The sequence below is a fragment of the Rhodamnia argentea genome, chromosome 6, assembly GCF_020921035.1.
Source record: "Rhodamnia argentea isolate NSW1041297 chromosome 6, ASM2092103v1, whole genome shotgun sequence".
Taxonomy (NCBI): Eukaryota; Viridiplantae; Streptophyta; class Magnoliopsida; order Myrtales; family Myrtaceae; genus Rhodamnia; species Rhodamnia argentea.
Window position 1 is genome coordinate 4,501,649 of NC_063155.1, and position 26,644 is coordinate 4,528,292.

Below are 26,644 nucleotides of genomic sequence, written 5' to 3' on the forward strand. Positions count from 1 at the left end.
ATCCTTGTTGTTTCAATGTCCTTGTTTTATGCTTTATTGTTGAATATGAAATCAATGTAGGCTTTTACATGATAGTTACTGTGCTAAGAATTTACATATGTTTGAGAAAATAATATACTCAAATAACTTGAGTATATTATGGAAATATAAGTACAAACGGACAAAGTTGGCTTTTCTTCATTGAATGGACAAAGGAAGCCCATCTTTGATGACTTGTAGATGTATAACAAAAAGTTAACCCGTAGTTTGTGAACCCAATTAGCATTCACCGTTGAATGATCTGGGTTCCACGTGGAACCCAACTTTTGACGATGCACGTGACAAAGTGTGAATCCTACAATTAATTCTTTACATTGTAAAATCCCTTCCAAATCAATTTAGGTTAGTCATTAGGTAATTAAAGGTGACTGACTGTGATGGTTGGTTCACTTAGTAGTGCCAGCTGTGACGGAGGCAGCGGCGGTGGCATTGGGTTGAGTTGCGCGGGCAATGGTGCTAAGGTAACTGTGTGACAGTGGCGATGGGATCGATGGCACTCTCTCTCGCTCCATTCTTGAACTTTTTTTTTTATAATTTTCAATTTTTTCTTTTTGCTTTTTTTCTTTTACTAAACTTTATTTTGAAAAGATGAACGAAAATCTAGACATAATTATAATAGACAAGTACAATAGAGACTAAGGAATGGAAAACCACAGTATGACTAAATATGAAAAAAGTTTGACGAGAATTGTAGTATGGTTAATTTTAAGCAAGAGAACAACAATCAATACCATTTGTCAATTAATATTTCATTCAAACCAAAAAAAGGAAACGATTAGAACCCATGTAACAATTGGAAATTCTACTGGTAATGGAAAAAAAGAGGTTCACATAGGAATGGAAGAGGAGGGATGCGAACAGCGAAGCAACAAACCCAATTTGCGTCCCGTAAAAGTCTTGGTCTTCATGGATTTCATTGAAATTTCCTTCCGACATTGGGATTGAACACGATTTTCTTGTTCATTAGAGTTATCTTCAGCAGATTATATATTCTTATTTGATGTGTCTGACTTGTAGATGTTTAGCCCAAAGCACATGCTTTTGTTCTCCTTATTGAACAGGCAAAGTTAGCTCTCTTTCATGACTTGTAAATAGATTTATTACAAAAAGTCTTGCTCTCACATAATAAATCAGGAGATAATCTCTGAACATTACGAGATGAGCACTTGCAGACAGGAGTTATTTTATTTTTATTCCTCTAACCACTGAAGAGTATCCTTGAAAGTCTTAATCTTCATATAGTTTTCTCTCTCCATAAGCTCGTCATCACTTGGCTTCACCATAACCCATGCTCATCCCCCTGCTCAGCAGTGCTCTCCTCCTGCTCGTGCTTGCTGGATTGCTGTCGTTGATCTAATCCTGTTCACCGGTCTGCTCCAGGAATTCTACCCGAAACAGGTAAGAGACATCTATCTACTTTCTCTCTTTTTCACTCAAACTGATGCAATGGTAACAATATTTTGGTTCTTAAACTGATTTCATGGCTATCTATAATCCCGATTCAGGTTGATGTCAAATACCTGTCAAGTTCAGTTAGTAGGACATTAAGACTAATTTTTAATCTCTCTATCATTGGTTTTTTTTTTTCTTTTTTTTGCCTAAACACACACTGGCGTGAAATGTCACAATTAGCGGTCTTGAGATCAAAGTAAATACTTATAATCGAATTGGTTTTTTTATCCTGCTCGCATAGTAATTATTTTGCACCGTTAATATATTGGAATTTCAGTCCACGAAATTGGGTAAACGACAATAAATATTGTAAGAGGATAGATTCATTCCTCTTCAGCAAAGATTCACGGGAAAGTTAATGTGTGCCGGTGTAACCAATTAAGTACATGTTTTAGATGGAGAGCATGTGATTTCTGGGTGAAGTGCACATCTTTCCGAACAATTCTGAATACAAAATGTCAGATGAACTATTCTAGAGAGGATGCCTTCCTGCTGCACATAAAGATCTAAGATAACAAATGAAAAGGATAGATGAAGCGAACATGCTTTCTGGGTTGAGAGCACATGGTTTATGAACGATCCCAAATACAAAATGTATAATGATCGGGAACCGTTTGATAGGAGAATCTTGATCCTTTTGAACACTAATTTTCCCGTTCATTAGTGTTATGTATAGAGTATAATTTCCAGTGGATCATATATTGTTAGATGGTGATTTGTGACTCGTTTACTATTGTTAGAGTTAAACAAAGCAACTTGCTTAATGGATTGGTTGGTGTGCCTAACCCTTTTTCTTGTTTAGCTCAATGTGGGTGCTTTTGTTTTCCTTATTAAACAGACAAAATTAGCCATCTTTGATGATTTGTAGATGTATAACAAAAAGTCCTGGACTTCTTGAGTTTATGGTTTATATACATGAGGAAATATATGATTCTCGAAGCTACAATTATCAGGGGATAATCTCTAAACATCACGAGAAAAGCACTTGTGGAAGAAAATTATTTTATTTTGGTTACTCTAGCCACTGATGTGCATTGTTGGAAATCTTCGTGTTTGTTTAATGTCTTTTGGTAGGCGAAAGTCTCACTCACTATCGCTTTGCTTCACCATAACCCATCTTGTTCTCTACAGTTGACGGATACATCCATGGCCATTGGGGAGATCCTTTTGAGTGCCTTCCTTCAGGTCCTGTATGAGAAGTTGGCTTCTGTGGTATTGGACTATGCGCAAAGGGAAGAAGCACCGCCCTTCTTTGGAATCAGCATCGACCTGCTCAATAAGTGGAAGAAGATTCTGGACACAATCAATGCAGTGCTGGATGATGCAGAGGACAAGCAACTGAGCGGTGAAGGTCCAGTCAAGTTGTGGCTGGACGATGTTACGGACTTGGCCTATGACATGGAAGACTTGCTCGATGAGTTTTTGAGCGAAGCCACTCAGGTCAAGTCAGAAGCAGAATCCAGCACAAGCAGAGGTCAGGTGAAGTTCTATTTTTCTAGCCAACATAAGTCTTCCAGATCAAATCTGAAACCACGCTCGCTTGTGTCTGAAACTGAGGTACAGAAGATCGATGGCAGGTTGGAGGATATTGTCTCCAGGAAGGCTTATCTAAGCTTGATAGAGAATGTTGTGGGCAAAACTGACTACACTAACAATAGGCCCGAGAGCACTTGTCTGCCGGAGAATCAGTTTTTGGGCAGGGAGAAGGAGGAAGCGGAGATACTCAAACTGTTGACTGGTGAAGCCAAAGTTTCTGATGCCATGCTGAGCATAGTCCCCATAGTTGGGATGGGCGGTGTTGGCAAGACAGCCTTGGCTCAGAGGCTGTATAATGATGCCAATGTAAGCAGCTGTTTCGAGAGGAGAGCATGGGTTTGTGTTTCGGATGTTTTTGATGTTCTCAACATAACAAAGACTATTTTGCAGTCGATCGCCGAGTTGTCTTGCGAGGACAAAGATCTTAACTGGCTTCAATCTAAGTTGAAGGACAATCTATCAGGGAAGAAGTTTCTTGTGGTTTTAGATGATGTTTGGAATGAGAAGTACGGAGAATGGACTGCCTTCTTAAAGCCATTTGAAGTGGTCGCTAAGGGAAGCAAGATCATTGTTACAACTCGCAACTATTCGGTTGTTTCCTTAACAGGAGCTTCGCCGTATCCTTTGGAGGAGTTGTCCGTTGATAATTGTACATGCTTATTGGCCTGTCATGCTCTTGGAGCATCAAATTTTGAGGGGCACCCAGATCTTGAAGGAATAGGCAAGAAAATAGCTGAAAAATGTAGAGGCTTACCTTTGGCAGCAAAGATGTTGGGCGGTGCCTTATGCAATGAAAGGAACCAAGATAAATGGGCAGCTATATTAAATAATAAAATGTGGGATCTTCCGACAGAAAAAAATGATGAGGTTCTCCTAGTTTTGAAATTGAGCTATGCCCATCTTCCTTCTTATTTGAAGAGATGTTTTGCATATTGTGCGGTGTTTCCCAAGGATTACGAAATTGAGAGGGATGAGCTGGTACTCTTATGGATAGCGGAGGGCTTTTTAGATGGACAAACAGCAGAGGAGAATAACTTGAGATTAGGACGGAGTTACTTCGATGAGTTAGTATCCAGATCATTTCTTCAACAAGCAAATGTCGACGTATCTAAGTTTTCAATGCATGATCTTTTGAATGATCTAGCAAAGTCAATTGCTGGTGCGACTTGTTTTAGCTCAGGGGAGTCTCAGCTAGCAGGTAGCGAACATGATGCCTCATCTCTTGAAAAAACTCGTGATGCATCATTCGCCTCGTCATGCTATGTTACATCACAATGCATGAAAGCATATCACCGAATGAAGGTACTAAGAAGTTTAATTCTAGCGCGTTTTGGATCTGGAGGGAACACAAGCAAATTCTGTATTTCCAACAAGATTCTACATGACCTTCTAAAAGAATTGAAGTACTTGAGGGTGCTCTCAGTATCTCATTGCTCTATCATAGAGGTACCGAACTGTATTAGTGATTTAAAACATCTTCGATATCTCAATTTCTCGTACACAGACATTGTAATGCTACCCGAGTCGATTGTTGCCTTACGCAAATTACAAGCTTTGATCTTAAGAGGTTGTCAAAAGCTTTCTATGTTGCCTCCATGTATCACAAAGATGGTCAGCCTACAGTTTCTTGACATTAGAGATACAAGAAGTTTAAAAGAGATGCCATTGGGAATTTGTAATTTGAAGAATCTTATTGTCTTGTCCAAGTTTGTGGTTGGACAAGAGAAAGGGTCGTTGTTAAGGGAGTTAAGAAACTTGCCACATCTTCAAGGAGAATTATGTATATCAGAATTGCAAAAGGTGGAAGAAGTTAGAGAAGCACGTGATGCTAATTTGTCTGGAAAACAAGGCCTTAGCAACTTATTATTGCATTGGGATGAAGATTCTGGAATTCTTAGGAATGACAAGCGCGAATCACAAGTGCTTGACTATCTGCAACCTCACACTAATCTCGAAAATCTCACTCTCTCATACTATCTTGGGGCAATATTCCCATCATGGTTAGATGGTCCATTCTATTCTAAGATAGTATCTTTGTGCTTGCGGGGCTGTCGTAATGTTACGTTGCTGCCTTCTCTTGGACAACTACCTACACTTAGAGAATTATCTGTCGAAGGTCTACATGCAGTAAGGATGATAGGCTCTGAAATTTACGGAAGTAAAAAGCCTTTTTCATCCTTAACCACTTTGAAGTTCGAAGACATGTTGGCATGGAAGGACTGGTCTCCTTATGCCCAAGGGCCAGAAGAAGTCTCATTGTCTTGTCTCCAGCATCTTGTTGTCCGGAGCTGTCCTTCGTTGGTCGGGACATTGCCTTGTCAACTTGATCGTCTCATAAAGCTTGAAATCCGTTCTTGCCCGCATTTGGATAACTCTACCAATGAGGTTTGTCTTCCATCTCTCCGTGAGCTATACCTTGAGGATTGTAACAAGGAGATCCTAAAGATCTTGGTCAACCTAACTTCTTTGACTATTCTTAGAATTGAAAATATTGCTGAGCTTGTTTGCTTTGATCATGGGTATATGAGTGGCTTGGTCAAGCTAAAGGAGCTTCATATAGGAAGGTTTGACAAGCTAACATACTTCTGGCAAGATGGAAATGAGATGCTAAATCTTGCTAGCCTCCAGGAATTAGCCATCGAAAGATGCCCTCGTTTCACTTCTTTTGTGGCAGGAGAAGGAGAAATAGAGCTACCTTGCAACCTTGAAAGGATGGAATTGAGGAATTGCATGAGTTTAGAAAAGCTTCCAAGCAAGATGCGCGCACTGAGACGTTTGAGGATTGAGTATTGTCCGAAAATAACGGGACTAACCACTCAATTTGCTGCTCTGAAGGAGCTTGAAATAAGGGACTGCGAGGGAGTGGAGTCGCTGGAAGAGCTCAGCATAGAATCGCTAGAATCTTTGAGTGTTTACGGATGTAAGAATCTGGGAAGCCTATTACAGTGCCTTCGCGCGCTCTCCAATCTCACTGAATTATATATCGAGGAATGTCCAGCATTGGAGATAGAGGACTTCCCTGCCCTTCCCATCACCCTCTCATATTTCTATCTCGATAATTGTCCAAAGATAAAGTCTCTACCAAATCAGTGGCATCATCTTACATCCCTCCAGAGGCTACACATTTGGGACTGCCAAAATATCAAATGCTTCCCCAAAGGAGGTTTGCCTCCCAATTTGCGGATCCTTTCAATTGTAGGGTGCGAGAATCTGAAGCAGCCAGTGACAGAGTGGGGCTTACCCAATCTCACATCCCTCGAGTCTCTGACAATTGATGGGAGGAGCATGGGAGGGGAGGGAGAGAAGGAGTGGTTTCCTTCAGAGGAGGAGGATGTGTGGAGTCTTCTCTTTCCTTCCTCTCTGACCTCTCTTGACATTTACAATATGAGGAACTTGGAAAGACTATCAAGCGGTCTTCCCAACCATCTCTCCTCTCTTAAACAGTTAGGGATTTACGATTGCCCGAAGTTGAGATACTTGCCAGAGGATGGCCTCCCTCCCTCCCTCCAATATCTAGAGATATTGGGATGCAAGATTCTGAAAGATGGATGCTCAAAACTCACTGGCCACTACTGGCCCCTCATCCAAGAGATCCCGAGCATCTACATAGAGGACGTTCGGATCCAATGAATTGATTCTTCCGCACATGGTAAGTTTTTGGTTTTGAAGGCATCAGTTGCAATTCTGCTTCCTCGATTAGATGCTTAATACAAACTGATTTTCCTCATTGATATTTTTCACGTAAATTTCTGAAAACCAGTGGCTGAAGGTGAAGCATTGACATCTGCAGAACGAAATGTTTACAGTGCTGCCTCTTGCTAGATTGATTACATATCTTCAACTCTGCTTGATGCCCAAAAAGTTTGCTTACTTTTGCACTTGAGCGACCCACCAAACAAATATTGAATGAAAATGCACTATGCTTTGCATGAGAATCAGGAATAATGAAAGGGTTCCAATCATATTCCTCTGCATTTTCAGAGTTTGTTGTATGTTCTCTTCCCAGCATCTTTTTCTCAACCTCATTCGCTCTGGTTGTTTTGCAGATACCATTGTGATCTGTATCAGCAAAATCTCTTGGAAGGATCACTTGCGCATACTACGGTGGTAGGGCCACGTCTGTCAATGTTATGTGTCATATATATTAAAAAAAAAAATCCAGAAGCATTTGATTTTATTTGGCGCACTGATATGTTTCTATTTTTTATTATGTCAAAAACTAAAAGCATGATTAGTTATGTGGGATCTGTGATATGATTGTGAAGAAAGGGGATGCAGTTCTTTTTTATCGTTTTCTTTAGAATCAAGAACCTTCTTTTTGTTGATAAAGATCCTTAGTAGTATTAACCAGTCGACCCAGGGGTAGCTCATAGCTCCAAGCTTTCAATACAACTCCAATTCATAACAGCATTGATATTCCATAAATCACCTTTCGTTTGGGTCTTGATCTCTGGTGGGTTAGGAACTGTAACTTGCAGCTTGCCAGAAACTTTTTGCCAATATATTTTCACTTGTTTGGTTGAGATTGTGATTTGTAACAATATGCTGCCTGCCTCTGCATTTGCATTGTCAGCAGTGATCTCTGAGTCAAATCTATTCAGTTCTTTAAAGTATCAATTGTTTGCATTTACTCCACCGCGGAATATTATTTTGTCATCCTCTGTCATTTTATCTGGAAATACCTTCTTATGTGGCATTCTTCCTGCAGGGAGTTTCTGGAAAAAAAGCTTCGAGCTCACTTGGGTTCCTTTGGTGTAACTGGAAATCTTGCGCTTTGACCAATGTGTATCTTGTCTGGTACATCTTCTCCCTCTCTGCTACTGCTGCATATGTAAAACTTTGGTGAAGCAATTTCCTTATGACATTGTGAAGCTGTATTAGAGGTTAGTTAATTAGTGGTCTGAATTGTGGTTCACTGATGCTCCTGTAGCTCGACTAGAAGCTATCCGACTCCTACGTGATTATGCTTGTCATTATGATTTCACCTCATACCAAATGGATGTGAAAAGTGTCTTTCTTAATGGCTATATCAAACGAGCCATCCAATCATCTAGTAAGTTTTGCTCATTTTTCTTCATTTTGCAGCTTTGATTACTTTTTCAGTTAGCTTGTTATTGTTCTTGCACTAATTGAACTTATCAGAATCTGGTCTTTTACATTGAAAGTAGAGTAGAACCAATCAGTGATCACAACTACAGGGAGCCTCTGCCATCTTTCATCTAGCTTATAATGGAACAGAAACCAATGTAATTGTTCCAACTGGCAAAATATTGGGAATAAAACATTTATGCTAGCCTAATCAGTGTTTTTGTATCACAGTAATCTGTAATACCATGTAGTTCAGATATATGTGCCTTTAGGCAGTATTGGGCTTTGCACATAATTTAATGTGGGAATTTCTTTGTTTGTAAGCTTTAATGACCAGTGACTCCTAAAGTGTTATCTTTGTAAATTGTCAGTTTCTTGTCTAAGGATAGTTAAGAGGATGAGACTACATTTTTCACTATCGCCAACTGGAGGATTTGGATGCGGTTGAGGCGCTCATTCAAGGTTTGGTCTTGTTCCAAGGAGGAATTCTGATGGTGAGATCGGTTTTCTTGCCAAAATTCTTCAAGTTGACGAACGATGGATCGTCTTCACAGCTAATAGTCCTCTCTTCACCTTGATTTGCAGGTCAGTCATGATGAGCATCTAATATCTGTAAGTGTGGACGAGCTCCGGGTGGTTCCTCAAGGCAAAGCGGCGCCTTTCCATGGGATGTCCAGGATGTATAAGCAGATACTTCAGTCCTCGTAGAATCAGAATAGTTCAGTTCTTGTCATCAGCAGAGAGTGGTACACCGGGGTCACATTACCTTAGAAAACAGAAATCAAGTCTTAGCTATAGAGAGAAAGTGAAAAAGGAGAGAGAGAGGATGGCTGCTGATAATATACAGGACGTACTTACAGTTACATCGGCCCTTGTTTATCATTTAAACTTGATTAGGGCTCGTGGAAGGATGTCTTACGTTGTTTACATCGAGTGTGAAGTCAACTGTACAGAAACATTTTCCCCATTTTCGTTGTTTGGCACCTTCAACTCTTTAAGTACAACAATCTGTATAAACTGGAAGTCTTTGGATGTTATTTTCAGGATTCTGCGTTTGCTATGAGATACTTTAATTCTGAGAAGGTTTGCTATGAGATTGATTCTGAGAAGGTCGTCACTCCGCAACACACCTGACCCATTCTTTGAAAGTAGGCGAGCCCTGTCACTATTAACCCCATCAAAGTGCCAAAAGTCCAGAACCAAACACACGTAACGAGACACACACTTCATTACAAATGGTTTCGATCTCGTGACCTCACCTTTATAGAATATCGGCCCGTACCAATAAGTCACAAATCACTGGTGATTAGGGGTCTCCCATGCTTGTGGATTAACATAATCCTTAGTGGTCACTTATTTCTGAGAGTGGGAAAATGGAGTATCCCGGTTCTTTCTTGTCTTGTTTGTTCATTTTTTTGTTGCTGTCGGGTGGGTATGCATGTAGTCCTTTTGTCCGATCACTCTTTTCGTTGTTTATTGTGCATGAAAGATGGTTTTTACTGCTAATTAATCGTCCCATACTGGATCTTTTGATTTCCTTATTTTGTTCTCATTCAGGTTGAAGGGGTTTCCGATTGAAATACAGCATGGTTAATACTTAATTGATGCAAAAAAAAAAAAAAAAACCCAACTTTCTCACTTACTGTATGATATGAAAAGCTTATTTGCAATTAAAGACGAGAGGAAGAGATACAGATTGCTCTTTAAAAATTAGTCTCTTCACTTGGTTTGCTCCTCAAAGTTTATTCTGTGTCATTGCACCGTAAAAATTCACAATATGCATCAATTTGCCCAAAATCCTTTGGAAATAGTGCCTTTCTATATTAGAATATTGTATGGTACGTTATGTCTATCACATGAACGATAGATTTGGATCAGAACAAAGTACACAAATGACACCTTCATATGGTCACGGCAATTATTATTGGGTCGTCATCTTCATTGATAACTATTTTTATAGTTTACCTCCATTTATCTTAATGGAGAGATTATGCATTGTTTCAAAAACTCACTTTTTCCACCACCAAATTTGAAGACTTTCAGTTCACACCCATCAATTTGTGACCACACCAAGCTACTCTGCTTTGTCTTTGTTACATCAATCATTCGGAATTTGTCTTTCCTTCCTCGCTAACCTATGCATGGATGAGAGATAAGAGGAACATGGAAAGACTATCAATTGGTCTTCGCAGCCATCTCTCTCCTCACTCAAACAGTTATATTTTATAGATTGCAAGAAGTTGAGGGGAGAGATGGCTGTGAACCCCAAGTGAATAGCGAACCATTGAGCACGATAAAGAACAATACGTACTATCGGACCGAGAACAAATCAGCTACAGTGAAAAACTATTCGAGAATACCAATAAGACTACCCAGGAAATTTAGGTTCTGGCCAGGACAACTCCTCTGTTTCTAATGAACACAACTTTTCGCGAGAGAATGTGTCTGGTGGTTGAATGTGCTTCAAATGAAGTGGGTCTAGCTGGTCGTAAATGTGTCCTCTTTAAAGAGCTGTAGCACGAGACTTTTCAAACTTGTCCAAGAACATCTCTTGAAATCTGGAGATGCCATGAACGAATAAGGCTGGCTCGAGAAATAATGATTTCGCCTAAGTTGACGTTTGATGCGGACACAATTCTCAAGCAAAAATGTTTTCAATTTTCTACTCGTGGAAGATGCAAATGAGGATCCAAAATCGATATCCTTTGCCACGGGTCCATTTGTAGCATTATTGACAAATTCGATCCATGGCTTTGTCATGGGATGCATGTGTCGCGCTTTAGGTGAAAATCACGTGTCGACAGCAGGTTTTCAACAATACAATGAGCGCTTTGTCATCCAGCAACTATCTTATAAGCAACCGTGTGTTCCATTTCTATACATGATGTGTGTTGAATTAGCAAACAAAGAATGTGATACCTTCTTAAGTAAAGCAGTAGTTGCCATGAAGACGAAATTCCTCAAATATATTTCATGTATATGCCAACTGATTCAATAAACGAACTTTGCTTCACAGACGGAGATTGCACCCTCCTCATCAAGCAATGGCCAATCATTTGTTTGGCTTTTGCTTTGTAAAACGAAAAATGCTCTCACCAACTTCTACCAACTCCTCGTCTTCGGGAAAAGTACACTAGAAGTGCCATAACTTGTGTACGGCGTTCACTTGAATGTCATAACTTTCAAAACGTTCACTTAAGTGCCATAACTTTCAAAAATCGTTCACTTGAGTGCTACTTCAGAGCAAAATCGTTCACTTGAGTGCTATAATAACTTTTTCGGCGTGCCACGTCAGCTTTCCGGCATGCCACGTCATCTTTCCGGCGTCTACGGTAACTTTTCCGGCTGCCACGACAACATGGCACTCAAGTGAACGATTTTTAAAAGTTATGGCACTTAAGTAAACGTTTTGAAAGTTATGGCACTTAAGTGAACGCCGTACAAAAGTTATGGCACTTAAGCGAACGCCGTACAAAAGTTATGGCACTTCTAGTGTACTTTTCCCCCTCGTCTTCATATATCAATAAGGTGGAAACGTACTCGACAATAATTTACTTTGGACAAAAGAGCACATGATATTATGAAACAAGCACTTGTGGACAAAAAGTTTTATTTTTTATTTCTCTAATCTTTGATGCGCATCTAGAAAAGTTTTATTATTTATTTTATAATTTGAAGATGTACTTGTATTTGCTTCGTGTCTAATTGGATAAGAATTTTTCATTAATATTTCTCAATTAATTTTTGGGTTACTTTTATTACATTAGTACCAATTCATTCCTAAATCTTTATTGGTGCCGGTTCGGTCACAAACCTTTGGCATTTATGCCAATTGACTTCATCCAACCAATTTTGATCATAAATTACTAATGTTAATGCCGGTTGTCTACGTGACATGGCTAATGTTGACATGGATATATTTTTTTATATTTTTTGTTTTTTTCTCCTTTTTTATTTTCTGTACACTCTTTTTTTTTTTTTTTATTGAGGGCAAGCAACAGGCAAGGGCATCACGACCGTCACCCAACCCCAGTGAGGGCTGTGGCTAGGCGAGGCCCGCGACGCCCTCATCCGGCCGGATCCGGGCGAGGGCTCATGGTCCTCACCAGCCACATCGAGGGTCCGTGAGCCCTCGCCTAGCGGGGGCTTTCGGTTTATACGCATCAAATTTTTAATCTAAAGACTTTCAGTTTATACCCATCACATTTTTATTTGTCTATTTTTTTCATACTTTTCTTTATTCTTCTTATATGGTATGAGCAATTGCGATGAATGTTCCGAGCGGAGCACATTTATCCAAATTCAGTAAATAATATAATTACAAGATCAAGGATGATTAATATCTTATTTCATTAATTATAAAAAAAATTCAATTTTTTTCAAAACTTATAAAAAATTGTCTACACAAGCATCGGCCGTCCTATATGGCACTACCTAGTGTCCACCTAGACGATTTACGGGTAAAATTGACCAAATTGGCTCAATTGGCAAAACATGAAAAGGTTTTTGATCATTTTGATATTTTTCTCCACTTAAGGATTGAAAAACCCCAATATGATTAAACACGGAAAGAGTTGGGCAACAATTATAGTTTTGCTAATTTTACATGCAATGCGTGGAAATTCTGCTGGCAATGGGAAAGGAGACATTCACATAGGGATGGACCAGCGACGCGAAAAGCGAAGGGACAAAGCCAATTTGCGTCCTCCAAAGTCTTCGACTTCCTGAAATTGATTAAAGTTTCTCTCCCATTATCACTTTCTTTCCTTTTTTTTTCTTTTTTGTCCTTTTTGCTGCCAAGTCTTGGTCTTCCTTACATTGATTAAAGTTTCTCTCCCATTGTCACTTATTTGGCAAAGTCTTGGTCTTCCTGGACGCTATTGAAGTTTGTTCCACTTTTGCTTCTCATAAAACGCGTGGAAATTCTCCACCTTTCCTTCACTTTCCGGACAAAAGAGCACATGATATCCAGTAAAAATCTACGGGGATATTCTCTAAATATTATGAAACAAGCACTTGTGGACAAAAAGGATTTTATTATTTGTTTTCCTAATCTCTGGTGTGCGTCCATGAAAGTTCCTGGACTTTGTAGTCTTCTTGTCCTCTAGTATTGTTAACTTTTAGCCAGACGCGTAACGTGTCGAAATTCTACTAGTAATGGGAAAAGAGACGTTCGGGGATGTGAAACGTCAAGAAGCCAATTTGAGGCTTGCAAAGGCTTGGACTTCGTGGAACTTATTAAAGTTTCTTTCCCATTATCACTTTTTTTTTTCCATTTTGCTTCACTTTCTAAGCAATAAGGTTGATGAGTTCCGATGAAGTCTTGGTCTTTCCTAATCCTCGTGCTTGCTGGATTGCTATCGTTGATCTAATCCCCTTCGCCGATCTGCTCCAAGAAGTCTACTCGGAAAAGGTAAGAGAGATCTATCTATTTGCTTTCTTTTTCCTTGAAGCTAATGCAGCCAGAACTTCGATGCTACGGGCATTTATCACTTGTAGCTTTACCATAACTCATTCTCGTTCTCCTGTTCAACAGTATTCTCTTCCTACTCGTCCGAACATAGCACTCGTGCTTGCTAGATTGTCGTCGTCGATCTAATCCCGTTCATCAGTCTGCTCCAGGAAGTTAACTCAGGAAAGGTAAGAGACATCTATCTACTTGCTCTCTTTTTCCCTCAAGCTGATACAGCCAGAACTTCGCTGTCTAAAGCAAATGCTGGTCATTTATCACTCATAGCTCACCATAACTCATTTTTGTTCCCCTGCTCAACAGTGTTCTCTTCCTGCTCGTCCGAATATAGTGCTCGTGCTTGCTAGATTGTCGTCATTGATCTAATCCCGTTCACCCAGTTTTATGCTTTTTGGTGAATTTGTGATCAATGTAGACTTTTAACACTACAAAAAAACAAGGTTTTAGCCACGAAATTTGCCACGAACATTTTGGCAAAATTCGTGGCTAATCGATTTTACGACGAAAATTGCAACGAAAAAAAATTCGTAGCTAATTCGGCGTTTGCGACGAAATTTGCGACGAAAAATGTTCGTTGCTGATTTGTGACGAAAGTGGTTTGTCGCTAATTTACGACGGGATTTGCGACGAACTCTTTTCGTCGCTAATTTGTGACGAACATTTTTCGTCGCAAATTTCGTTGCAAATTAGCGACGAAAATTCTATTTTTTGTCGCTAAATTTTGCGACGCCGAATTAGCCACAAATTTTTTTCGTTGCAATTTTCGTTGCAAAATCTATTAGCCACGAATTTTGCCAAAATTTTTCTTGGCAAATTAGCAACGAAAAATCAAATTTTCGTCGCTAATTTGCGACGAATATTTGCGACAAACACCTTTCATCGTTGATTTGCGACGAATGCTTTCGTCGCAAACATTCGTGGCAAATTAGCGACGAAAATTCGATTTTTCGTCACTAATTTTGCGACGCTGAGTTAGCCACAAATTTTTTTCCGCTGCAATTTTCGTCGCAAAATGGATTAGCCACTAATTTTGTCACAATTTTCGTAGCAAATTCCGTGGCTAAAACTTCCTTTTTCTGCGACGAACAATTTTGGTCGTTGATTTGCGACGAACAGGACGATTTGCCACGAAAACTTTCGTTGCTAAAGTATGTTACAACGAAAATAGCGCCAATTCAGCATTAGTAAAATTAAATTTAACAACAAAATTTATTAATTTTTTAATCTTCTCTAGCAATAGATTTTGCGACGACCGAGCATGGGATGAGTTTTGCAACAAACTTTTGTGATCGCATGATAAAATAATTTCTTTTATTTTTTATTTTAAATCTAATTAAAAGCAAAATTAATTTCTAGAATTTATATTTAACATTAATTAAGCAAGTAATAATCTAAATATTATAATAATATGAAAACAAAATACATTCATCTACCATTGTCTCTTTTTTTCCCCATAGATTTAGCAAAAGATCAGAGAATTATATCACTAAATACTACACAAACAAAATGAACAATAACAGCTAAGCAAATAAATAAATGAAAAATGTCAAGTGAAAAATATCACTGCCTAGAACGTTAGACAAGTACCAGGATTCTACATTACAACACATGACGACTTTTTCTCCCAAGCTCTCGCATCGTGATAGCCGAGTTGAGATTTGAATCATCCAGCTCCAACACTGTCCCGTCTCTGGCCAAAAAGTTCTCCAAAGCCGCTGTCGACGATAGTGATTGCCGAGAGATGGCTAACATTAGCATCCCCATGACAAGCAACACACTCAACTTCACAAAAGCCGGCGATTTACACGCAAACCCTCCACAATTCCAGACGACCCTTATCGAATCGCAATCTCGCCTTCTATTTTTCTGTATGTTCCGGTCCTCCCGATGCAGCTCCGCTGTAATTTGAACTTCAAATGATTGAGTTGCAGTGAAAATTCCAAAAACAACAAGCAAAAACTCGCACTTGCTGCTAAAAAAAGTAATTTTGATGGCACGAGAATCAGATCCCACCAATGCAAATCAACCAACAACACTCACAAAATCAATCAACAGATATAAAACCCCAAATGGAAGCAAATGGAAGCATCTTTCACTCCAATTCTTGGAAAGAAAAACAAAAAGGAAGGACATATAAGAGAATGGAAGGAGAGCTGGCTCACTTGAACAGCACAGTCATGGAAGATGTTCAAGTGAGTAAGATTTAGAAAGATTGTTATGGAAGCTGGAATAAGTATCCTTTATTTGAGATTATTAACCACAGCTAAAGGGCAACTCCTATGTCAAATGCCAAAAAAAAAGGTATAGAACACTGATTAATTGTCATTTGATAGCAACTCATGTCCAGGCTGATCACACATAGCATTTTCCTCTGCACCACGTACACATCAAGTATCAAACTCAACATTGAGCCACGCAATTAAAGTAGCAAAAATATATAGGTGGTTTTCACTTCAAAAGAGACGACCAACAAAAATAACCCAAAAAATACCACAAATCATGAGATACAATTGTAGAGAACTAGAGACAAGAGATATCTCTATCTGTCAACAGAGGGAAAGCAGAAGACAGACCACTTTATTTCTGAATGCAAGCATATCAACAAGTAATCGAATCTCCAGCAAGCAAAGCATAGACCTATATCAGATTTTTGTGATACCTTGTCTCTCTTGAAAATGAACCTTGGGGACATCAAACACATATTTTTGGAAGAGAAAACTTGATAGTTTGCTACATGAAAAGCATTGCGATAAGGAGGCCAAATAATTCACCAGCAGGACAAGTAAACCTATTTATGATTAAGCAAGCTCCAAGGACAGCTAGTAGAAATAGAGATTGCAGTCCACACACAAACCCTGCAATTTTATAAGTAATGCATAATTATAAGAATAACTGATGCCTAACAGAGTTTCAGAACTTAAATTGTTTTTTTTTTTTTTGCAGGAAAAAGAGGAATATTGTACCATCCAGTCCACGCTAGAAAGAGCTTTGATCCCAATTCCAGTCTATCTTTAGCAAAGTTAAATAAGAAGTATACATAATTACAGTTGGCTCCACCACTCCAAGAATCAACAATGGCTGGCCTCCGAGAACAGAGTTTATTATCTTGCACAATGCAATAGAAGCTAACGTTTGAACTGCCGTAAAAAACAAGAGGAAATGTTCCATCAGATATTAAAAGGAAAAGGAAAAAAGTTCCTTTCCAGAATTCAAGTTTCAAACACGTGTACGAACCATGTCCAACATATAGAGGGTTGATCAATCTACAGAAATGTACTGGGGAACTATACATTTCTACTTCACCATCTTCACTGCAACTGACTTCGTCTTCATCTGTGAATTTTCGCTACATCAAATCAAAGATATGTTCGACAACTCAGTACTCATATTCAGGCAAAGCTGGGACTGTAATAATTCTAGATACACAACGTTTCTTATCTATCAAAGGCCTATAGATCCAAAAGAGACTTCTGTATGCCAGTGCCACCTAATATGGATAATGGCTAATCATGTACACTTCAAACATCGCATTGTGGTAACACAATCATGAATCAGAAGCCTTATAGGACCTCAAAAGTCGAAACGATCCCACCAAACTGAGCAGGTCAAGCCATCACAAGATCTTCCAAAGCACGGCCAAATACATTTCGAAAGTTACACTTCGAGCAGCAGAAAAGTCTCAATCAAAGGCGCTCTACAGCTTAGCAAAAGTGCAAAAGGAAACAAAGAAACAAAGAGGCAACGATGACACTACCAGCAGATCCAAAAAAGGGGAAATGCATTACACGAAACGAACAAGAGGGTGATGCTCACCCAAGCCCAACTAGGGCGGCCCTAGCGCAGATCGACGACTGTCCGTCGCCGATCTGCACGAGGGCCGCCATAATCGGGCTCGAGCGAGGAGACAAGGGAAAAAATACGATCGTGCGAGACTCACCAGGTGGTCGGGAGAGTGAACTAAGAGCCGAGAGAGACCCGCGAAAGCTGCGAACAGGAGAGTGAACTGAGAGCCGAGAGAACGCTGGCGAGTCACAAGATCCGAGCAAGTGAATACACGACGATCTGAGCTCGAGATTGATTAGCAAAACGGAAGACGGTAGACAAATGAGACCTCTGCGAGAGAAGACGACGAAGACGAAGATGATTCTTAGGGTTTCTGAAGAGGGGAAGGGAGGGATGTTGCTCAATAAGCGATTCTTTTCCTGAGAACAGCTCTTACTTTTAGGTTTTGCCCGCTCAAAAGTGGCTCTTTCCCGAAACTGCTCTTATTTTTATGTTTTGTCCGCCAAGATCGTTTAGCGACAAATCGATCTTCCGTCGCTACATCAGCGACGAAACAAATTATTCGTCGCTAAATAGCGACGAAACCAATTATTCGTTGCTAAATTAGCGACGAAATAAATATTCGTCGCTATTTAGCGACAAAACAAATTGTTTGTCGCTAATTGAATATGAATAAAAAATAAAAAAAATATTCACATTAGCCACGAATTCGCTTTTTCGTCGCTAATATAATATGAAAAATAAAATAAAAAGGAAAATATTCAATTTAGCGACGAAAAACTGGTTCATTGCTAATAGCGACGAACCAGTTTTTCGTCGCTAATGGAATATGAATAAAAATAAAAAATAAAATATTCAAATTAGCGACGAATTTATTTTTTATCGCTAAATTAGCGACGAACCACTTTTTCGTCGCTAAATTGAATATTTTCTTTTTTATTTTACTTTCATATTCAATTAGCGACGAATATTTCTTTCGTCACTAATTTAGCAATGAATAATTTGTTTTGTCGCTAATTGAATATGAATCAAAAATAAAAAAAAATATTCAAATTTGCGACGAATTTATTTTTTGTGGCTAAATTAACGACGAAATAGAGTTTCGTCGCTAATTTAGCCACAAAAAAATAAATTCGTCACAAATTTGAATATTTTTTTATTTTTTATTCATATTCAATTAGCGACAGATATTTCTTTCGTTGCTAATTTAGCAACGAATAATTTGTTTCGTCGCTAATTGAATATAAATAAAAAATAAAAAATATTCAAATTAGCGACGAATTTATTTTTTTGTGGCTAAATTAGCGACGAAATTCTCTATTTCGTCGCTAATTTAGCCACAAAAAATAAATTCGTCGCAAATTTGAATATTTTTTTTATTTTTGATTCATATTCAATTAGCGACGAGATATTTCTTTCGTCGCTAATTTAGCAACGAATAATTTGTTTACGTCGCTAATTGAATATAAATAAAAAATAAAAAATATTCAAATTAGCAACGAATTTATTTTTGCGGCTAAATTAGCGACGAAATAGAGTTTCGTCGCTAATTTAGCCACAAAAAAATAAATTCGTCGCAAATTTGAATATTTTTTTTATTTTTGATTCATATTCAATTAGCGACAGATATTTCTTTCGTCGCTAATTTAGCAACGAATAATTTGTTTCGTCGCTAATTTAGCCACAAAAAAATAAATTCGTCGCTAATTTGAATATTTTCTTTTTTTATTTTTATTCATATTCTATTTTAATATATTTTCAATTTCTTAATTTAGTAAATATTTTCTTTCTATTCTTATTTTTGAAAAAAATAGAATTCAAAATAATTCGAATTTGGAATTCTATCATATTGGAAATTTCGTCGCTAAATGAGCAATGAAAAATGGAAACAATCTAAAGCTTCTTAAAATTAGTAACGGAATATATCCTATAGAATTCAAAAGAATTTGCTAAATTAGCAACGAAACAATCTTCGTCGGTAAAAGACCTCATCCTTGCCTCAGAAAAAGATCTCATTCGCTAATAGATTATCCATGCTCCATCTCACCAAGAACGGAAATAGCAGCATCGACCTCCCGAATGCATCAAAAATAGATGTCACAATCTGAAGTTTCTTAAAATGTATCGCCACTGACCATCAACAAAGAAATAGAAATGAGCACAAGCACTTTCTTATTATACAACAACATAGAAATCGACCAAGATAATTGGAAATACGGAATGATTTGTAATTAGGATCAATAGTAGCAATGTAATTGAGAATGATTTGTAATTGTGAGCAAAGTCCGTAAACTGTTTCAACCCAATATGAAACTCATCGGCCAATCATCAACGTTCGGGTAAGTTCTTATTATACATCAAAGCCCTATCTTTTTGCATTGTGCCCGCATACGAATTAAAGATTTATAAAATATTAAAAATATCATATCTAATGTTTAATACTTTTAATTAAGACCATAAAATTCTAAAATTAAATTCTTTATGTGACAAGACAATTACTTTGAAATTGAAAAAAATAACCACATCAAAAACACTTACTCTAGTATTTGCTTGAATTATTTATAGTAGGACGTGGTTAATCCGATGAGAATTGCAAATTTCATCGTTAATTGTATAAATTAATGAAGAAAAGATGTTGGTGGACTTTAGCAACAAAAAAAACAATTGTAATTTAGCGACGAAAATCCCTTTCATCACAAATTTTGTGATGAATTTTGCGACCAAATATATTTCCGTTGCTAATTTAGCGATGAACTATTTTTTCGTCGCTAAATTATAGAAGTTGGTTTACCGACGAATCATTTTTTCGTCACTAAATTAGTGACGAACAACTTTTTCGTCGCTAAATTAGCTACGACAAAGTTGTTCATTCCTAATTTCGTTGCAAATTAGCGACGAAATTTTTTTCGTCACTATTTTCGTCGACAATTTAGCAACAAATATGTTTTCGTCGCTATTTTCGTCGCCAATTAGCAACGAATATATTTTCGTCGCTATTTTCGTCACCAATTAGCAACGAATATATTTTCGTTGCTATTTTCGTCGCTAATTAGCGACAAATTTTGTCGTCGCTTTTTTCGTCTCAAATAGCGACGAATTTTGTTTTCGTCACTATTTTCGTCACAAATTAGCGACAAATTTTTTTCGTCGCTAATTTTTCGTGGCTAAATCCTTGTTTTTTTGTAGTGTAAGTGACACTTACCGTTCTAAGAATTCGCATATATTTGAGAATATAATATACTCAAATATAGGTACGAATGATCGAAGTTAGCTTTTCTTTATAGAACGGACAAGGTAGCTGTCTTTGATGACTTGTAGATGTAAGAAAAAAAAAATTAATCCGGAGTATGTGAGCCTAATTTACGTTCACCGTGAATTGATGTGGGCTCCACGTGGAACCCAACTTTTCATGATGCACGTTAGAAATTGTGAATTTTAGAATTAATTCTTCACATCATGAAATCCCTTCTAGATCAATTGAGGTTGGTCATTAGGTAATTGGCTGTGATGGATGGTCCGCTTAGTAGTGCCAGCTAGGACGGCGGGGGCGAGGGCATTGGATTGAGTTGCCCAGGCGGTGGTGCTAATGCAACGGTGTGGCAGACTGGCAATGGCAATGGCGATGGGAGTGATGGCACGCTCTCTCTCCCTCCCCATTCTTGTATTAAGTTTGCTTTTTATTAAACTTCAGTTTGGAAAGATAAGTGAAAATCTAGACGTTATTATAATATACTACTACAAGAGAGACTAAGGAATGGAAAACTACAGTATGACTAATATGAAAAAGGTTTGACGAAAATTAGAGCCCGGTTAATTTTTAGAAAGAGAACAACAATCAATACTAATTGTCAAATGACATTTCATTTAAAAATAAATAAAAAGATAGACCCATGTAACAATTGGAAATTCTACTGGTAATGGAACAAAAGACATTCACATAGGGATGTAAGAGGAGTGATGAGAAAAGCTAAGCAACAAAACCCAATTTGCGTCCTGCAAAGTCTTGGTCTCCCTGGATTTCATTAATGTTTCCTTCCCATAAGGGATTGAACACGATTTTCCTGTTCATTAGTACGATGTGTGGAGAGTTATTTTTCGTTGGCAAATTTTTAACTTGTTTACTGTTTCCAGAGTTAAGTAAGCCAAGCTGCTTAAGAGAGTGATTGGTGCGCATGACTTGTAGATGTTTAGGCCAAAGCACGTGCTTCTGTTTCCCTTATTGAACAGACAACATTAGCTGTCTTTCATGAGATGTAGATGTATAACAAAAAGTCTTGGTCCTTGCATAAGATTTTTGGGATAATCTCTAGACATTATGATTTATGACACAAGCACTTGTGAACGAAAAGTATTTTATTTTGATTTCTCTAGCCACTGATGAGCATCCTTCAAAGTCTTCGTCTTTGTTTAATGTTTTTGGTAGGTGAAAGTCTTGGTCTTCCTTGATTTTCTCTCTCTCCATTAGCTCTTTATTACTTGGCTTCACCATCGTTCCCTTGCTCAACAGTATTCTCCTCCTGCTCATCCGCATACGCCGTGGACTGCCGAGCCTGCTGGTCTTTCCCTGCTCAACAGTGTTCTCCTCCTGTTGTCCGAACCTAGCACTCGTGCTTCCCAGACATTTGTTGTTGATCTGTTCCCGTTCCCTCTGTCTGCTCCAGGAAGTCTACCCGAAATAGGTAAGAGACATCAATCTACTTGCTCTCTCTTTTCCCTCAAACTGATGCAGCAAGCTTAATAACAAAATTTTTGAAAAGTGGATGTCAAAAACTTGCTGTCCAGATTAAAGTTGCGGCTTGGTTGCATAATTCATGCTGATTTGTTGATCCTAATTTGGCCTAGTTGTTTTAATTGTTTGAGCCAAAGTAAGCGCTGTACACAAATATTGTTTTGAGGTGTGTTCTGCCATAGTTTAGCTAGTTGTTTTAACGAGGTGATACATCTGTACACATACTTGTTTGAGCCAAAACTTGAACCTCTATTTTATGATTTTTCATTACATATAATTGCATTCATATCAGTATCAGGACAGTTACAATAGAAAATTTGAAGTTTTCCTGGATAAGCATTGTCATGCACATCTAGGCCATTTGGAGTGCAGTATTATTAATTGTCATATTTGCATGTTTCCTCTCATATCTAGGAAAATCATATATTAAATGTTAATAATTTTAGATTGCATATTAATTTGGAAAAAAAAAGAACAAAACAAAAATGTGAAGTGGAACTCTCCGCAAGTCACGAAGAGTATTATCGCCCCATTATTGCATCTTTTTTATGAGTTTTATACTATTTTTCATTATTTATTTATTTATTTATTTATTTTGCTTTTTCTTTAGTTTATTAAACTTAAATTTGAAAACATAAAGTCTTTTGTCGTTGCAAGCCGTGGCCACCCATTGCCGGAGCTGAATTCGCATGCATACACTGTGAACCACCAAACCCGGTGCTTGTCCCTTACTCAACAGTGTTCTCCTACTGCTTGTCCAAACCTAGCGCTCGTGCTTGCCAGACTGCTGTTGTTGATCTGATCCCATTCGTCAGGTTAGCTCCAAGAAGTCTACTCGAAATAGGTAAAAGACATCTATCTGCTTGCTCTCTTTTTTCCCTCAAAAACTGATGCAGCAGGTCTAATAACAAAATTGGGGGAAGTTGATGTCAAATACTTGCTGTCCAGATTAAAGTTGCATGGCTTGATTGCATAATTCGTGGCGATTTGTTGAATATTTTTGCCATTGATGTTCATGAAATTGCATATCGCAAGGTCACTCTCCATCACGTCTTCGCATTTAATTTCATGTTTACACTGCACATAGTTTACAAGTAGCACATTTACTAAGAGTCATCCATGGCATGTTATAGACACGCCTTACATTCTAGATTTGTTCATTCGAGGGCATGATTAATAAAATCACATATAGATTAATTAGGTGTTCTACATTTAGGAAATTGCATATTAAACAATTAGGGGAAGTCATATATTCACAAACTTAAGTGTGTTCATATTTGCATATTTGGGCATTTTAGGATTTTACAGTTCATTACGACGGAATGTCATTTTTATTCGTAGCATGACAATTTTATTAGAAAAATTAGACTTATTATGCACAAACATTTGGAGGGCATTAGCATTAATTGTTATATTTGCACGTTTCCTTTCATAAGCAACGTGTTATAAATTGGAAAATCTGGGAAAATCAAATCTTGCAGGTTAGTAATTGTAGATTGCATCTTCATTAGAATTCTTTTTATCTTTTGGAACTCCCCGCAAGTCATGAAGATAATTATCGCCTCATTCCTGCATATTTTTTCTTTATCAGTGTTTTTGCTGTTATGCTCTTTCAGTTTTTCTTTTTGCTCTTTTTTATTTATAAGACTTTTTTTTTTGGGTCGGATATTTATAAGACTTCAAATTTGAAAAGATAAATGAAAATTGACAGAAGTTGGACAAAATGTATGGTATTGTTAATTTTAAGCAAGAGAACAATAATCAGTGCTAATTGTCAAATAATATCTCATTCAAACACGCGCAAAAAAAATAGAACCCATGTAACGCTTGGAAATTCTACTAGTAATGGGAAACAAGACATTCACGTAGGCATGGAAAAGTAGCGATGTGAAACGTGAAGCAACAAAGCCAATTTGCGTCCTGCAAAGTCTTTGTCTTCCTGGAATCTATTAAAGTTTCTTTCCCACTAGCAATTCTTCACTTTTGCTTCACTTTCCAGACAATACCTCTGATGTGCATGCTTGAAAGTCTTGGTCTTACAAGTCTTGGTCATCTGGCACTTCACAGTTTTCTCCATCGAATAGCTCATTATCAGTTTGCTTCATTCTAACACTTCTTGTTCTCTACAGCGACTTGATTCACCCATGGCCATTGTAGAGACCGTCGTGGGTTCCATCTTGGGTTCCGCCTTGCAGGTCCTGTTCGAGAAGTTGGCTTCTCTGGGATTGAGCTATGCGCAAACGGAAGGAGCACCGCCCTTCTCTGGAATCAGCATCGACCAGCTCAATAAGTGGAAGAAGATGCTGGACACCATCAATGCAGTGCTGGATGATGCAGAGGACAAACAACTGAGCGGTAAAGGTCCAGTGAAGCTATGGCTGGATGATATTAGGGACTTGGCCTATGACATGGAAGACTTGCTCGATGAGTTCGCCATCCAAGCCGCTGAGGTTAAGTCGGCAGCAAAATCCAGCACAAGCAGAGGGCGGGTGAATTGGAAGTTCTCTTGCTTTGGCCTAGATAAATCCTTCGGATGGAATCCGAATCCACGCTCGCTCATGCCCGAAACCGGGGTCCAAGAGATCAATGGCAGGTTGGAAGATATTGTCACCAGGAAGGCTCAGCTAAACTTGACAGAGAATGCTGTGAACAGATCTATCAACACCGAAAAAAGGCTCCCTAGCACTTCTCTGCCGGAGAGTCGGTTTTTTGGCGGGGAGATGGAAGAAGCGAAGACAATGGAACTATTGACTGGTGAATCCGAAAATGGCAATACCGCATTGCGCATAGTCCCCATAGTTGGAATGGGCGGTGTCGGAAAGACGGCCTTGGCTCAACGGTTGTACAATGATGCCGGAGTATGTGCCTGTTTCGAGATCGGAGCGTGGGTTTGTGTGTCGGATGTTTTCGATGTTCTTGACATTACAAAGACTATTTTACGGTCAATCACCGGGTTCTCCTACGAGGCTGAAGATCTTAATGGACTTCAAATTAAGCTGAAGGATAGTCTATCCGAGAAGAAGTTTCTTGTGGTCTTAGACGATGTCCGGAATGAGAAATACGACCAATGGACTACCCTCTTAAAACCATTTGAAGCGGGGGCTAAGGGAAGTAAGATCATCATCACGACTCGCAACCTTGCTGTTGTTTCCATAACAAGAGCTCCACCGTACCAGTTGAAGGAATTGTCCCTCGATAATTGTACAAGCTTATTAGCCTTTCATGCTCTTGGAGCAGCAAATTTTGGGAGGCACCCAAATCTTGAAACAATAGGCAAGAAAATAGCTGAAAAATGTAAAGGCTTGCCTTTGGCAGCAAAGATGTTGGGCGGCGTTCTATGTAACGAAAGGAATCCGGATAAATGGGAAGCTATATTAAATAATAGAATATGGGAGAAGGAAAAAACTGATGAGGTTCTCCCAATTCTAAAATTGAGCTATGTCCATCTTCCTTCTTATTTGAAGAGATGTTTTGCTTATTGCGCAATATATCCCAAGGATTACGAAATTGAGAGGGATGAATTAGTACTTTTATGGATAGCAGAGGGCTTTTTAGATGGACAAAAAGCAGAGGAGGATATCTTGAGACTGGGACGGGATCACTTCGATGAGTTAGTATCAAGATCATTTCTTCAACAATCAAGGGTCGACGCATCTAAGTTTTCAATGCATGATCTTTTGAATGATTTGGCAAATTCAATTGCAGGTGGGACATGCTTTAGCTCGTGGGAGTCTCGGTTGGTAGGTAATGAAGATGATGCATCTCTTGAGAAAGCTCGTTATGCATCATTCATCTCGTCGGGGTATGTTACATCAAAGTTCATGAGAGCACATCACCAAATGAAGGTACTAAGAAGTTTAATGCTACTGACTAATGCACCTAACCGAGAAATTAAGATCTCCAAGAAGGTCCCGCATGACTTGCTAATGAAATTGAAGTACTTGAGGGTGTTCTCGTTATGTCATTGTTCCATCGTAGAGGTACCGAATTGCGTTGGTGATTTAAAGCATCTACGATACCTAAATTTCTCGTACACCAATATCGAAAGGCTACCCGAGTCAATTGGTGACTTGTGCAAATTACAAGCTTTGATCTTAAGAGGTTGTGACAAGCTTTCTGCATTGCCTCCGGGCATCACAAAATTGGCCGGTTCTAGGTTTCTCGATATTCGAGATACAAGTAGTCTAAAAGAGATGCCATTGGGTATGAGTAATTTGAAGAATCTTATTATCTTGTCCAAGTTTGTGGTAGGGCTAGAGAAAGGGTCACGGCTGAGGGCGTTACGGAATTTGCCGCATCTTCAAGGAGAATTATTCATATCGGACTTACGGAAGGTGGAAGAAGTCGGAGATGCTGCTGATGCTAATTTGTTTGGAAAGCAAGGCCTTAGCAACTTATTCTTGCGTTGGGATGAAGATTTTGGAAATCTCCGGAATGAGAGGCGCGAATCACAGGTTCTTCACTATCTGCGACCTCACATTAATATCAAAAGTCTCACTATTTCGCACTATGGTGGTGCAATAATCCCATCATGGTTAGATGGGTCA

General features: G+C 38.5%; 1 protein-coding gene and 2 long non-coding RNA genes across 21 annotated transcripts in view; 2 read left to right on the forward strand and 1 right to left on the reverse strand.

The window, feature by feature from the left end:
- The window catches only part of LOC125315594, a 35,297-nt gene extending 27,030 nt beyond the window's left edge, over nucleotides 1–8,267 (reverse strand). The window contains exon 1 of the long non-coding RNA XR_007198801.1: nucleotides 8,063–8,267. This is a non-coding gene — a long non-coding RNA (uncharacterized LOC125315594). The remainder of the gene's footprint in view (nucleotides 1–8,062) is intronic.
- Nucleotides 1–26,644, forward strand: part of LOC115733080 (putative disease resistance RPP13-like protein 1) — a 491,263-nt gene that overhangs the window by 52,346 nt on the left and 412,273 nt on the right. For 7 of the 19 annotated variants that reach the window (XM_048280916.1, XM_048280913.1, XM_048280915.1 and 4 more), the window contains exon 3: nucleotides 3,845–4,225. The exons of 6 other annotated variants lie outside the window; for them this stretch is intronic. In XM_048280916.1, coding sequence (XP_048136873.1) covers nucleotides 3,845–4,225 — 381 coding nt within the window. Of the gene's footprint in view, nucleotides 1–1,363; nucleotides 1,438–3,844; nucleotides 4,226–7,393; nucleotides 7,481–13,464; nucleotides 13,529–22,025; nucleotides 22,048–22,754; nucleotides 22,942–26,644 lie in introns of those variants that run through there. 6 more of the 19 variants (XM_048280909.1, XM_048280902.1, XM_048280908.1 and 3 more) reach the window with 5 other exon arrangements.
- Nucleotides 16,996–17,770, forward strand: LOC125315592. The gene is made up of 2 exons (XR_007198799.1): nucleotides 16,996–17,583; nucleotides 17,615–17,770. It is a non-coding gene; the product is annotated as an uncharacterized LOC125315592 (long non-coding RNA).